The sequence below is a fragment of the Ambystoma mexicanum genome, chromosome 3p, assembly GCF_040938575.1.
Source record: "Ambystoma mexicanum isolate Mex_15411 chromosome 3p, UKY_AmexF1_1, whole genome shotgun sequence".
In the NCBI taxonomy this organism is placed as follows: domain Eukaryota; kingdom Metazoa; phylum Chordata; class Amphibia; order Caudata; family Ambystomatidae; genus Ambystoma; species Ambystoma mexicanum.
The window spans coordinates 437,128,411-437,144,086 of NC_090925.1; the positions used below are offsets into that span (position 1 = coordinate 437,128,411).

Consider the following 15,676-nt stretch of genomic DNA (forward strand, 5'->3'; position numbering starts at 1 on the left):
GCGGACAGTGCGCATGTCCGCAAACCGCACACAAGCACCCCTATAAAAGACCACGCCCAAGAGCTTATTCCCATTGTGTTTCTGGCTATTCTTCAGAACACAGTGATTTTTGCTGCCACCTGCAGACTACACCATCATCGAGATGGCATCCTTGGCTGCTGAACTGCCACTTGGTGCTGCACCTGCTTCAGCACCACCCCGACCCCCTCCACCACCACCACCTCCCCAAGGGCCTGAAGAGGGGAACAGGAGTGAGGATGCGGAGGAGGAAGAAGAGGATGATGAGAATGAGGTAGAGGAAAACCCTACTACCCACACTAGGCGTTAGTCTTGGGTGTGACGGCTATTTACCATTCATGGTAATGTTCCTAAGGCTCGTGCGAACCGTGTTACCTGCAATGAGTGCAAAATGATACTCAGTCGCGGGAAGCACGGTAAGTACAGCTTTGGGACCACTACTATGAAGCGACACCTGAGGTCATTTCACTCTGGGACTATTCGCAGGGTTGTACCTTGCGAAGAACGTAGCAGGTTGATTTCCTCTACTTCATCCTCTGTTTCTGATCCTGTCACCACAAGGACCACCTCTGTGGGACAGCATCTTCCACAAGCTGCCTCACAGGCCATACAGAATGCTGATGACCCTTACCTTTCGAGGGTCACAGTTATGATATGATATGGCATTTGTAACGCGCCTATACACAAGCGTTTCAAGTGTTTCAAGGCGCGAGTATGTATGTACTGTGACACAGTACTCTGCAGGGGGGAGCGACTTCGGAGGGCTTTTGAGACTATCGTCTCAGAGCACGAGAAGACCTGCTCACTACCCAAATAAAACCCACTCTACATCTTCCTCTCTCAGCTCGCTCTTTCTTATCCCTGTGGTTGGTGTCCCCCCTTTACCCTCCTTTACCCTCCTCTCCTAGTGTGTCGTGTCTGAAAAACCAAAAAAAATACAAAATTACAAAAATAAAAAAAAAATAAGGCTCTTTTCAGAGCCGCCTTTCCCAGTTAAAAAATAGAAGTGAAAATAAATGAAGCAGGGCTCTTTGTATTTTTTAGAAGTCTGCGGACAGTTCGCGAACATTAAAAAAAATTGGGTTGCTACTCCATCACAAACATTGTAATTTTCTCTGGAAAGAAGTGGTGGCTCTGAAAAGAGCCTTTGGGTGGTGTTTGTAAGTCAAAAATTGTAAATGCTTAACATCTACTTCAAAATCGTTGTTGTAATTCCAAAAAAGGTCGCAATGCATTTTGTACATTTCTCAGAAAAATCTGATTGCCAGCATAAGTAAGATGGACTCCATCTCTGCGAAAAATGTATGTACTACAAAACATAATATTTTCATTGTGAAAAGAAGACATGCCAAAATCTTTTAGAAAGGCACAAACAGCCTTATTAACATTGCACCTTGCTTTTTCCATTTGTGGACCAAATGAAGAAGAACGAAGCCACATTTGTCTCTGCGCAATCCGTGAAAATATCACTTGAGAATTAGGAAACACGTCCATAACCTTCCTAAGTCCTTCTTTCATAGCAAATTGCAAAAAAATTCCAGTCACATGTCCTAAACTGTTCCCTCCACAATGAATTACAATTATGTCTGGATGTTGCTCTGTCTCCAAAGTAGCACAGAGAGGTAGCAAGTCCAACCACTTCATTCCACGTACTCCATGCCAGTGTACTTCCACATGTGGGAATCCAAGATCTACAGCTACTCCACAGCTTTCTGCATGCACCTTCAACCAATGTATCCACGAATCTCCTAAAATCCAAACAATCTGTTTTCTGAAACACACAGCCATAGCTATCTTTTGTTCACTCAGCAAAAAGAGTATCTCAGAAAATCTCTCCTGGCACAACACACCCCCCAAACTTTCCTGACCAATCCCTTTCAGTGCTTATTCTAATTTGCATGACTTCTGAACCTAAAAATCCCCGGATGTAACTCCCGATGTCCGCGAACTACCGCCATGTCCGCGGACATATCGTAACATGAACAGCCCTTCTACCATTTCCACTACACTTTTTCTGCCATTCCCTCATTGGATGTACCTCAAAAATCACATGACCATGCACCAATCACATTCAAGACCTCTACATCTAACTGCATCATCATAGATCAGCACTGCAAATGTACTCTGAATCTCTCTGAGTACAAGTGTCATATCATTGGCAAGCACCATCTACCAGAAATACTGTACAAGTCCTCAAGATTTCTACTTGCAGCTCCATGCATATCCATATGCATGAACACAAACTTCAGGTATGCATATTTTCTGTATAGTAGATGAACACATTTTCAAACAGACTTTTACCTTGTAAAATCTGTAAAATGAATTTACTGTACTTTTTTCAATTTCCTAAAATCAACTATCACTTATAAACCTTTATACTATTTACTTTCTTTATACACACACACTCAAATCATGTTAAACTAACATTTTTTAAATGAAATATATAGACTACATATATTCAAACAAAATTGCATGCAAACACAATCTATGTTTAAACCTTTATAAAAATACTTATGCAATTTCATATTTTTTGTTTTTATTTATTTATTTACGTAATTACTTTAAATTAGACATGACATTGAGGCGCTATTACCTAGAACAGTTTACTTACAGAAATAGTGGTATTCACTAATATATTATACATTTCACAAGACATAGTAAAGATATTTTTGTTTTGCTACAGTTAGTCATTCAATACAATTTGTTCATTAAGAACATATCATATGTACTGAACTGATGCAATGTATCTTATGTAAATAAATTAGTTTAATGGTTTTACAGAAGGCACTGAGGATTTCAATTAAAAAAATCAATATCTAAATTAAAAACAGTGCTATATACAAACAAAGTTACTAATTTGAAGCTTTTACAATTGCAGTGAAGACCAGTTTCCTGAAAAGAAGCAGCCGATTTCGAAGAAGAAAGAAAAACTAAGACGTTACCTGTACATTTTTTTTACAAAGTAAGTAAAATATCACCGTAATATTTGTATTATTACTCAAATATACTAAAACATTAATACGAGCTATTTTGGTTTCTAAAAATAGAGATTTTGTACCATTTTGTCCAAAAATTCCATGTCTTAAACAGCGATTTACAGCCAGAATGGCCCACAAATTTCTATTTTTGGACACACAAATTACCCAACTGAACCACTACAATTTTCATATTATAGAACAAACAACTGTTTTAATTGTATACATTAGATTTACTATTTGTACTTTTCCACACCACTAGCTTACTTTTTTTTTGTCATCTGAACCCCAGTTTAGTAACACTTTGGGCCTCATTACACGGTAGGCGGTAGGGATTTACCGGTACCGGTAAAATACCGGTACCGGTAAATCCCTGCCGCCTTACTACAAGGTCCCTTAGCGGGTTGGTACTTTAACGCCTGCTTTTTGCAGGAGTTAAATACCAACCCGCTAAGGGACCTCGGAGCTAATTACGGCACCGCTAAATTGCGGTGCCGTAATTAGCGCCTTCCCCATTCCCATTGAGCCCTATGGGGCAGAAATGGGAATGGGGAAGGGCAATGGCGGAAGGGGGATTTACCGCCCCTCCAACCTTGGGATGGGGCGGTAAATCCCCTTTCCGCCAAGGCGGTGCCGGTATTTTACCGGCATGAGCCATGGCGCTAATAGCGCCATGGCTCACCGCCTACCGTGTAATGAGGCCCATAAATTCAAGAATACCTATCCCTACTAGTTTTAGTTCCCAATGCACAATCACACACCATTACATACATCTTTATCATCTTACTCAAACACTCATGCGCACAGCACACATACATTCCAGAACACCCCAACCCATATCTCCTTTATTTTTTTCAACAGACCCTAAAGAATGCCTACCAAAAGTCAAGTCCGTAGAAAGCAACGCAAAAGTAGAGCAAATGAAAATAAAGGTGTCCAACATAAGCATCCATCTCTAGCAGAATTTGTAAAAAGAGTTGAAACAAAACAGCTAATACAATCATTTAGTGAAACACAAGAAGTTTCAAGTACAACAACTTCGCTTCCTCTATCAAAATGTAAAACAAACCAAAAAACAATTAACAGAAAATCAGCTATCAGTACAGATAAAACTACTTCTTCAAATTTTAATATAGTGCAAAGTAAGCATACCAAGAAAAGTATTTTAGCCAAAATATACCGTCACAAAGTCCTTCAAAATCTTATAAAAACAGGAGAGAAATCAGGTTCAAAGCTTAAAACTTATCGTAGGAAATTAATCTTAGAAGCATTGATGGACAGTGCAATTATTCTCAAAAGAAGTCTATTTATTTTACTGTTAAACAAAATGAAACCACTAACAAAACTAATAACTAAATTACAAAAAAGACTTCTCAATAAGCGAAATGTCAACAGAAAGAACTTGTTAAGTATCTGCGGAGGTGAATGGAATCACACTACGAGCACAGAACCATATTTTAATGAAGAAGTGTACAAACAAAAGCAAACAAATGCCATAAATAGCAGTGGTCGAGGTTATGAAAAAGTGAATAATACCATAATGGAACAAGAAGTACTCCTTACAAAAATATGCCCTGAAAACTTAGAATTACCCCTCCATTCAACTGAATCAGAACGTCTAGTGTACAAATGGCCATGCACGTCAATGTGTAACATTCCCAAACAATGTTTCAAATCTTTACGCCAATTCCTCAATAAATATGTAAAAAGCAAAGACAAAATTAAAATTAAATATAGATACCTGTCCAGTGCGCAAGTACACAGGACTACAAGGACATTCATTGGCCTGCATTACAGGACCTACTTGTAAAACCACTTTCCATGATATCAAAAGGATATCAACACATCATTCAACTATAAGAAATCTAGTCTATAAACTGTACTATGCTAAAAGTCCTGCTTTAGCACTAGCAACGTTAAATAACATCCTTCTACATGGTACAGCAAAAGACCTACTTGAAGAAATTCACTATATCCAGAAAAAATATTTTGGAAGTGAAAGCCATTTACAGAATGAAATAGCTTTAAACCAATTAAGCAACAATTCTACACATGGCAACCTTTTGCTAAACACATACAAAAAAGAAATACTAAAATTTAAAAGTACATCAGCTGAAGTACCAAACCATGTATGTGTATGTTGCCGTAGAATTTTTTATAAAAGTAACACAAAAACTGTGGACCTATCATACAAAATAGAAGACAATGAAGATTCTAAATGGTTTGAATTAGCTCTCTACCTTGTAGCAGAAAACAAATATGAAATAACTGAGCCCTTAATACTTTGCAGTTATTGCACTACAAAACTTGACAACAACCAAACTCCTTCACGTTCTATCACAAATAATTTGGAATTATACCCAGTACCAAAACCTCTACAACAACCTAATTTGTATGAGAGCATCATAATTCAAACAGTACACCCATTTCGAGCAATAATACGCCTTCAACCAAAAACAGCAAAATTACCTCCCTCTGAATTGGTAAAAGGCATTCGTGGAAAAGTAGTTTATTTACCATTAAATCTAAAAGAAAATGTGCATACTCTAGTAGTGCAACGTCCAATGCAGCAATCTTTAATTATATTAGTAAATGGAGCAACTACAAAAGACAAAAAAATATGGCAACAGCTGGTAGATTTATATAAAGTTAGATAAGCCTTCCAATATCTTAAAGAGAATAATGAATATTACAAAGAAATTAATATTGAAGAAAACTTGAAAGATACAACTGAAATAATTCAAGAAACACAAGAAGCTGGTCAATTTGAGCTACTAGATCCTGCTACAATATCAAATACTTTAGACCATTATACAATTCATCCTTTGCACTGTAATGACACCGTACAAGATGTACTGGAAACTTACCAAATGCGTGAAACAAAAGGATCGCCAATCAGTATATGGGAAAAAAGTATAGAAGCACATGCTTTTCCTCTACTCTTTCCTACTGGCAAAAGAGGAAGGTATGATGATAGACCTATTCAAATATCAGCTTCAGAATACCACTCATTACGTATGTATTCTGAAGATCCCAGATTTAGACAAAATGTGGAATACATATTCCACCTACTCTTTGAAAGTGAACTAGCAACTTTATGTTTCGGAGTTGCACACATATTAAAATCAGGATCACACTTTCAAAATATGACAGCTACACCATTATTAGAGAAAGTGCAACAAAAGGATGAGGTTTTACAATCAAATATTACAAATCTATTAGCAAATATGCGTGGTACTAAAGAGTACTGGTTTCGACATCATGGAGATGTACGTTGTATGATCAGAAACCTTGGCCCACCCACTTGGTTTGTTACATTAAGTTGTGCAGAATATGCATGGGAAGATTTACATGATTTCCTACGCATATCAAATAAAAACAAAACAAACATAGATATTCTAACACCTGGAGAACTTTGTTCTTTGGATCCTGTTAATGTTTCAAGATATTTTCACCATCGTTTCATTGCTATGCTACATTTTATTTGTAATAAAACTGTTCCTCCTCTTGGAGAAGTGCAACACTTCTTTTGAAGAAAAGAATACCAAGCCAGAGGAGCACCACATATCCACATGCTTTTATGGATTAAAGATGCTCCTAAATTTGGTCAAGACAGTGATGCCACTGTTTTACAGTTTATTGAAAAATATATCACTTGTGAAATTCCATCAGAAGCCACAAATAGTGATCTTCATGCACAAATTTTACAATTTCAAAGACACAAATGTGGAAAATATTGTCGTCGCAAATACAAAAACAAAGGCAAATACTACACCAAATGCCGATTTGGTTTCCCTAGACCAGTTACAAATACAGGTCCAGTAAACAACCTCATGTCTTCAGTTAGACATAGTGTTAAAGGTAAGTCACCTAAAAATACATATTACATAAAAAGAAAAGAAGAAGAAAAATATATCAATGATTATAATGCAATCATTGCCCACTTATGGAATGCAAACATAGATGTGCAGTACATTGCAGACAATTCTACTGCAGTTGCACGATATGCCACAGGATACTTAACTAAAGCAGACAAGACAGAGCTCCAAGACCTCTGGAATGACCTGTCATCAGATAAAACAGTATCTCAGAAATTATACAGCTTGGGCATAAAAATGCTCACCCATAGAGAATGTGGATCTTATGAAGCAGCCGATCGTTTAACTGGTACTACATTGTATGGTAAATCTGAAAATATAGTATGGCTAAGTCTTGGTCCAGCTAAATCTAGAAAAATAGTTCTAAAATCATATGAAGATATAGAAACAATAGCCAAACATGATCCCAACAGCCAAGACATTTTAAAAAACAATTTATTGGACACATACTACCCAAACAGAAGTAATACTTTGGAAAACATGTGTCTATACCAAATAGCCCAAAACTACACATACAAAAATAATATGAAACCTGATGAAAAAAAAAGGTAAATATAGAGTGACAGACTGTGAAGGCAGCTTAGTTAAACTCACTAAACCAAATGTAATTAATAATATCAAATTGTCATTGAAGACTCCTCAACATAAAGAAGTATATTACATGTCCCTGCTACAACTCTTCAAACCATGGAGAAAAGAAGAACAATTACTAGATAACTATGACTCATATGAGGATGCTTTCAAAGCAAATGAAAGCACTATAACTGATGTAAACTTTACACAGTACAAAACAATGTTGCACAATGAACAGCAACATGAAGAAGAACTCCAAGCCCAACTAGATAAGGATACTCCTGACAGTAGTCAACCTTCTGTAACAGGAAGCCAAGAACCACTGGGAGAACCACTAATAACAAATGAGGCAGAATTAGCTATGATAGAAGTAGAAAACACCATGTGTCAGTATGAAGATAAGGAAGACTTAACTATACTACAATCAAAACTAAACAATGAGCAAAGTAGCATTTTTCAAGAAGTAACAAAACAAATTGCACATGGTGTAAAACATGAAAATAAAGAATGTTCCTGCCATAATTATAAACCTATACTACTGTACGTCAGTGGTGAAGCTGGTTCTGGCAAAACATTCCTAATCAAAATCATTAGTAAGTTCCTTCAACAATTGACAAATAACAAACTGTCAGCTGTTGTCACTGCCCCCACAGGTTTAGCTGCCTACAACATAGGTGGTGTTACATTACACCGATTACTACTATTACCAGTAGAACACCAGAACAAATTAGACTTTTACAAACTTTCTGCAGAAGCTGCAATGGAATTACGCAGAGTATTGAAACAAATGAAAATGCTACTAATAGATGAAGTGAGCATGGTCTCCAACCTGATGTTAGCTTTGATTCACCTCAGATTACAAGAAGTACTCAAAACAGACTATGAAGAGCTCTTTGCAGGAAAACACATTATTGTTTTTGGAGATCTGCTTCAATTAACACCAGTAAAAGGTGAACCTATTTTTAAAACATTAGGGGACAAACTCTGCTGTAAAACTGTTGGCAGCATTGGAAATGTCAACCTTTGGCAACATTTCCAATACAGAGAATTAACAGAAAACATGCGCCAATCTGCAGATCTAACTTATGCCAACATTTTAAAAAGTTTGAGAGTTGGTATACTTTCTAAAGAAGCAGAAGCAACATTGAAAACCCGGCACATTAATGCACTTTATGGCGATAATGCATGTGCTACAGATGTTATGGAACAATTAGCCCACAAAAATGTCAATTGTATGGCCTTAATGCCAACTCTTGCAAGCTGTCTCAAATTCAATGAAATAATGTTAAGTAAAGAAATGCAACCAATAATGGAAATTAGCGCCACAGACAAACTAGATGTACATGGTATGACACTACCCATGTGTGACCAAGCCACAACAAGACTAAATAATTTAGAAAAATCAATCTCAAACACAGCAGGCTTAGAAAAGATGTTAAAATTATCCTTAAATTGCAGAGTAATGCTTAAACGTAACCTTGACGTGGACCAAGGACTAGTTAATGGAGCACTGGGTACAGTTGTTAGCTTTCAAACATACCCACGTGACAACAAAATTCAGTTTGTCAATATACTCTTTGACAAACTTTCAGAAGTAAAACGGATAGGACGCTCAACAGCTAGATTCCTTCTCTTCAAAGATATCTATGTATGCAGAGAACAATTTTCTCTAACTCTTGCATACACAGTCACGATTCATAAATCACAAGGTCTTACCCCAGACAAAGCACTGATAGATATTGGTAACACAGTCTTTAAAGAAGGCATGAGCTACGTAGCACTATCACGCTTATGTACACTTGATGGTCTATTTCTAATCAACTTTGATGCAAGTAAAGTAAACGCTGATATTCCTTGCATTTTAGAATATAATAGACTTCGCTCACTATACACTCCCCATCTAAACACATATTCTGTTCCACAAAAACTAAAACGTTGTAAAAGAAAACTAAATCAAACAGAAATGCAACAGGACGTCACTGCAAATCCTCCAAAGAGAGTAAAAGAAACTAATACTTCATCAAGTACCACAAACAAAAAAGAATCAATTAGAGAAAGTAAACCAGGTACTTCTTTAAAGAAGGAAGACAAACTCCAAAAAAAGCAGTTAGATACAGAACTACCTGGACCATTTAAATTCTCAAATATAGTTGGTGTAAATTGCTATGCAAATGTAGCAATGAATATTCTATTTCAATTACCACCAATTGTTGACAACATTTACTTACACAGTACAGACCCTTTGTGTTTGCAAATGTTAGTACTTCACAGAAATGCAGCAAACAATCCTGACAACACATATAGTGTTTTTGGAATAGGACGACAATAAGACTACTGTGCTGGAATGTTGAAATTCACTATAAACTCACAGGAAGATCCACAAGAATTTCTAATGTACTTACTATTAGTACTGGAAAACAAAAACATACCTATAAATGAAATCTTCCAGATTTCATACATGTGGAAACATACATGCACTCTGTGCAACAATGTGACACAAGAAGAAATTCCCAATGAACGCTTCATATATATATCAATACCAAATTGTGAATCCATTCCATTTCAGCAACTTGTACAAAATGCAAACCATGGTAGATTATGCTCTACCTGCAATTCAGATAATCGCTCCACGTTAGTAATACAAACACTTAGTAAATACGTAATACTAATGCTTCTACGTTACAATGCAGATGGTACCAAAAACAACTGCAAGCTGACTGGATTCACACATAGTCAAATATCACTTGGTAAGAAAACCTTCACAACAATAGGTATAATCTACCACGCAGGAGCCACAACCAATTCAGGGCACTACACGGCATATATAAAAAAGAAATGTGGATGGTTTGAATGTAATGATAGTACCATTACTCTAAAGCAGAGATTACCAGCAAATCTTACAAACGCTTATTTGATGTTCTTAAAACCAAAATTTGATAAATAAACTGTATTTAAACCTTTAAGTAAATTTGTGTTAAAAAATATAAACTGTTAGAATACTTCAAAAGCTATCTAACTGCTCAAAGATTCTACAACAACTAATCAGATAAATGAATACCACTAAATTAGACCAAAAAATACACAGTTAGAATACGCCAATTGGTATCTAACTGTCCCAAAATTATAAATTTGTGTTAAAATAATATAAACTGTTAGAATACTCCAAAAGCTATCTAACAGCTCAAAGATTCTACAAGAACTAATCAGATAAATGAATACCACTAAATTAGGCCAAAAAATACACAGTTAGAATACGCCAATTGGTATCTAACTGTCCCAAAATTTAACAATATCCAAATAGATAAATCAAAACCACTAAAATATATAAAAAAAAAATAGACAGTTAGAATACGCCAATTGGTATCTAACTGCTCCAAAATTTTATAATATCAAAACAAATGAAGAATCTGTTACTGCTCCAAAAGAAATACAACAAAGCAAAGTATAAAGCATTAGCCAGAAACAAAAAGTGAACACTGAAAACAAACAAACAAATAAACTGTAGCATAACAGAAAAAGGTTTTTTTTTTAATCCAACATGGATTTTTTTTTTCTCCCACAGACCCAATGCAAATTGCACAGTACTCTGATTTGTACTCTACTAAATATGAGGGTCGAAAAAAAATAAAAGTATATTGCTTATACAATGTAATAAGTCATTACAAAATACTAATACTAACATGCTATTTTCTTTTATCACAGAAATGAAGAAGAAAAACATGGACTCCCATTACTATACCAAACAGTAAGTATACAATAATAAGGACAACCATAGCAGCATATCACATCCATAGTCTGTAATACCTTTGTTCCTTATACATTTGTTTTTCACCCAAAGTTATAAGCAAATATGAATGTGATATGCTGCGGTGGTTGTTGCCAGGGCATAGAGTCTTGGGTGCATGGCCAAATAGCCATGCACCCAAGACTCTATGCCCTGGCAACAACCACCGCAGCATATCACATCCATAGAGTCAAACATTTCAACTATGATCTATGGGAAACTTTTAATGTCCGCGAACAATGTGAGTGTTCTTAGAACACTTTGAACTTGCCAGCGAACAATACGGACACCGTTTTCAGGACACCCCCTACAAACATTTCAGAACAACGCAATAGTTCTTAGAACACTTTCAACTTAACAACGAACAATACGGACAGCGTCCTAAGGACACCCCCTACGAACATTCCAGGACACCGGGAGTGTTCTCAAAAACGTCTTCAGAACACCCCCATTTTGTTTATTTGCGAACATTTCAGGACACCGCGGGTGTTCTTAGAACACATTCAACTTGACAGAGAACAATACGGACAGCGTCCTCAGGACACCCCTTACGAACACTCCCCGGACACCGCAAGTGTTCTTAGAAGCGTCTTCAGAACACCACCATCTTGTTTATTTGCGAACATTTCAGGACACCGCGAGTGTTCTTAGGACACATTCAACTTGACAGAGAACAATACGGACAGCGTCCTCAGGACACCCCCTACGAACATTCCAGGACACCGGGAGTGTTCTTCGAAGCTTCTTCAGAACACCACCATCTTGTTTATTTGCGAACATTTCAGGACACCGCGAGTGTTCTTAGGACACATTCAACTTGACAGAGAACAATACGGACAGCGTCCTCAGAACACCCCGTACGAACACTCCCCGGACACCGCGAGTGTTCTTAGAAGCGTCTTCAGAACACCACCATACTGTTTATTTGCGAACATTTCAGGACACCGCGAGTGTTCTTAGGACCCATTCAACTTGACAGAGAACAATACGGACAGCGTCCTCAGGACACCCCCTACGAACACTCCCCGGACACCGCAAGTGTTCTTAGAAGCGTCTTCAGAACACCCCCATTTTGTTTATTTGCGTACATTTCAGGACACCGCGGGTGTTCTTAGAACACATTCAACTTGACAGAGAACAATACGGACAGCGTCCTCAGGACACCCCCTACGAACATTAAAGGGCGCCGGGAGTGTTCTTAGAAGCGTCTTTAGAACACCACCATCTTGTTTATTTGCGAACATTTCAGGACACCGCGAGTGTTCTTAGGACACATTCAACTTGACAGAGAACAATATGGACAGCGTCCTCAGGACACCCCCTACGAACACTCCCCGGACACCGCGAGTGTTCTTAGAAGCGTCTTCAGAACACCCCCATTTTGTTTATTTGCGAACATTTCAGGACACCGCGGGTGTTCTTAGAACACATTCAACTTGACAGAGAACAACACGGACAGCGTCCTCAGGACACCCCCTACGAACATTTTAGGACACCGGGAGTGTTCTCAAAAACGTCTTCCGAACACCCCCATTTTGTTTATTTGCGAACATTTCAGGACACTGCGGGTGTTCTTAGAACACAGAACACATTCAACGTGACAGAGAACAATACGGACAGTGTCCTCAGGACACCCCCTACGAACACTCCCCGGACACCGCGAGTGTTCTTAGAACAGTTTCACTTTGCTTGCGAACAAAACGGACACATATTGAGTCCTTAGAACACCCCCCAGTCAGTTTATTTAGAACATTTCAGAACACCTGTGATGTCCGCAAACAAATCGAACACAAAAAGAATGTCTAACACATAAAAAACACAACTTTCATCCTATCTCATACACTCCCACCCTCCCCAAACACTCCTACACACCAACACACTCTACAAAATACACATTTTGAACAAAGTTTCACCGCGCTGTCCGCGGACGTCCGCAAATCCAAGATGCCCGGCGCTACCGAAAAATCTGACGCGCTTCACGCTCCACACCGTCCAATCAGCAAACACGTTGCATGTCCGCGAACATCACATGATTGGCCAATCAGGACACTGTCCACGGAGCGAACAGGGAAGTGTGACCGCGAACCGAACACAGATATCACAAATTTTTTTTTACCTACCTTTTGGTCATTTTAAAAAAAAATACTGGACGGATTTTCACCAAATTTGCAAAAGCACGCTTTCGGGACCAAGCCGCTGCTCCTGGTCCAAAATTGGTGGAAATCCGTCCAGCGGTTTGGGCTGTAGGCACGAGCACATTTTTTTTCCCATTCAGTCTATGGGAAAAAAAAAGTTTTTGGACCCCCCCTATAGCTTTGCCCCCCCTGGACGAATCCTCACCAAACTTTGCAAAAAAATTCAGAGTGACCCAAATACTTATTTTGCAAAGTTTGGTGAGGATCTGTCCAGGGAGAGCGAAGTTATAAGCCACCCAAAAAGTGCTCTTCCTACGGAAACAGCAACTTAACCATAACTACATGGCCACTACATATATTTCCATCCAATTTTGTCAACCTTCCTTTTCATTCTTCAGACGGTTCCTCTGTTCGACTTTCACTTGGCTCATCAATCAGTTGTAAAGCGTGTCTGGGATGACAGCTTTTCAACTGGTTAAAGCAACAGGTGATATGTTATCTACAATTTCAAAGGCACCACGCCAAGAAGGGAGGAATTTCCGCTCCTTGGCTTGATTCCTTTGAAAATTGTACAGGTAAACCTTGTCACCTAATTCATACTCTTTCTCGGTGGCAAAAGCATGCTGGATGTGCTTCCTTAAACTTTCAATGTACTCATGAGTAGTGGATGCATTTATCAGTGTCTGCTCCTGAGTTGTTTAGAGCAGATACTGTGGTAACACCATTTTTTGTATGGTCAAATGAAGACAATTTGTTGCAGAAGATGGTGTAGACCTAATATCCATCAGGAAAAGTGGCAGTTGGATGTCCCAACTGGGTCCTGAGTCTGACACGAACTTCTTTAAGAGACTCACAATTGTTTTGTTGCATCTCTCTACCCTACACTTGAGGCCTGGCAGTAGGCAATATGGAGTTTTCTTTTTACCCCTAGAATCTCTCACTGCTTCGCTATCACCTCACTGGTAAAATGGCTTCCTCGGTATGACTCAATCCATTGCAGGAGGCTGAAATGAGAGAAGATGTGGTTGATCATTAGCAAAGCAGTTGTCTCTGCCTTACAATTCGGGGCTGGAAGACATTCTACCCACTTTGTGAACAAGCATGTCACAGTCAACATGTTTTCATTTCCTCTAGATGAGCGAACCACTGGCCCGATGAAAACGACTTGAAAATCTGACCAAGGCAGTGTCATTCCCCTTTTTTGTAAGGAAGATCTGTGTGTGAGTGAACTGGGTTGGATTTGAGCACACACAAGACACCTCTTTAGGTAAGTGACAAGGTCCTGGCCTATGTCTGGCCAGTAGGCAACCTCACGCAACATTTCCAATGTCATATGAAACCCCCTATTACCGGCAGTGGCCACGTCATGTGTGTGGGGTCAACATCAGGCTTCGGAATGAAGTAGGTACCACCCACTGTTCACAACCAGATAGGGCTCTCCTTACCAACAAACTGTCTTGGATCTGAAACATCTTGGAAAACTTCATCAACACCCGGAGATCCTCTTTACCGGCATAATCCGACTCAGTTAGAGGAAAGCTTGCAGGGTCTTCAATGTGTCAATAACATTTCCCAATTATCATGTCTTTTTTCTATTAGATGGAGTTTGTGACCTGGTGACAGCTGCCATTTGGATTTCACCCAGCAGGAATTCAGTTTTTATTAATCCCCCTGCAGAGCTCTGGTTTTAGCCAGATTGTCAGCCAGGTCATTCTCAGTCTTATCTGGCCCCTCTACCCTAGAATGACTTCTTATCTTTTTCCAATAGATGGCCATCTCTTTGTAAGTCATCAGATCGTCGATTGACTGGATCAGTTTGGCATGCTTTAGGGGTTTGTTGTTGGCACAAAGCATGCCTCGATTCTTCCAGTTAATCAGGTGCTCCACAAACCCATTACTGACATAATCAAAGTGAGTGATTATGACCAGTTCATTGAGTTGGTGGTGCACTGAAGTGAGGATGGCTTGATAAACAGCCATCAACTTGCAACCTGACTACTTCAGGGTCCTATTTTATAACCAGCGAAGGATTCCATGGTCTCATTCACCAGGGCATTCCCAGTCCCAGCCACCAGTTCTTTTCCCCCGTTGCTATCAACATGGTAGGAACACCCAGCCACATAAACTGTGTGTATCCCCTGACACATGTCTTCTTCATAAACCTTGTGTGGGAAAGTTAAGTATGCCTCCATGTTGTTGTTGGTCATTAAATTGCATTGTGAAAGTATTTACATTGAATTGTGAAACCTAGGCCTTTCTCCCACTACACAGAACTCTCAGACGTAGGTGTGCTGTCTCTGGTGTTTAAACTAC

General features: G+C 38.7%; 1 protein-coding gene across 1 annotated transcript; it reads right to left on the reverse strand.

Moving 5' to 3' along the window:
* Positions 1–15,025: 15,025 nt before the first annotated feature.
* Positions 15,026–15,343, reverse strand: LOC138579911 (ribonuclease H-like). Its single transcript, XM_069650136.1, has one exon. It carries the CDS (start codon positions 15,341–15,343, stop codon positions 15,026–15,028), a length of 318 nt encoding a protein of 105 aa, XP_069506237.1.
* Positions 15,344–15,676: the final 333 nt, after the last annotated feature.

What these genes read in the sequence shown, in the direction of transcription:
- LOC138579911 (XM_069650136.1), bottom strand. Translation starts at nt 15,343, where the DNA reads ATGGCTGTTTATCAAGCCATCCTCACTTCAGTGCACCACCAACTCAAT.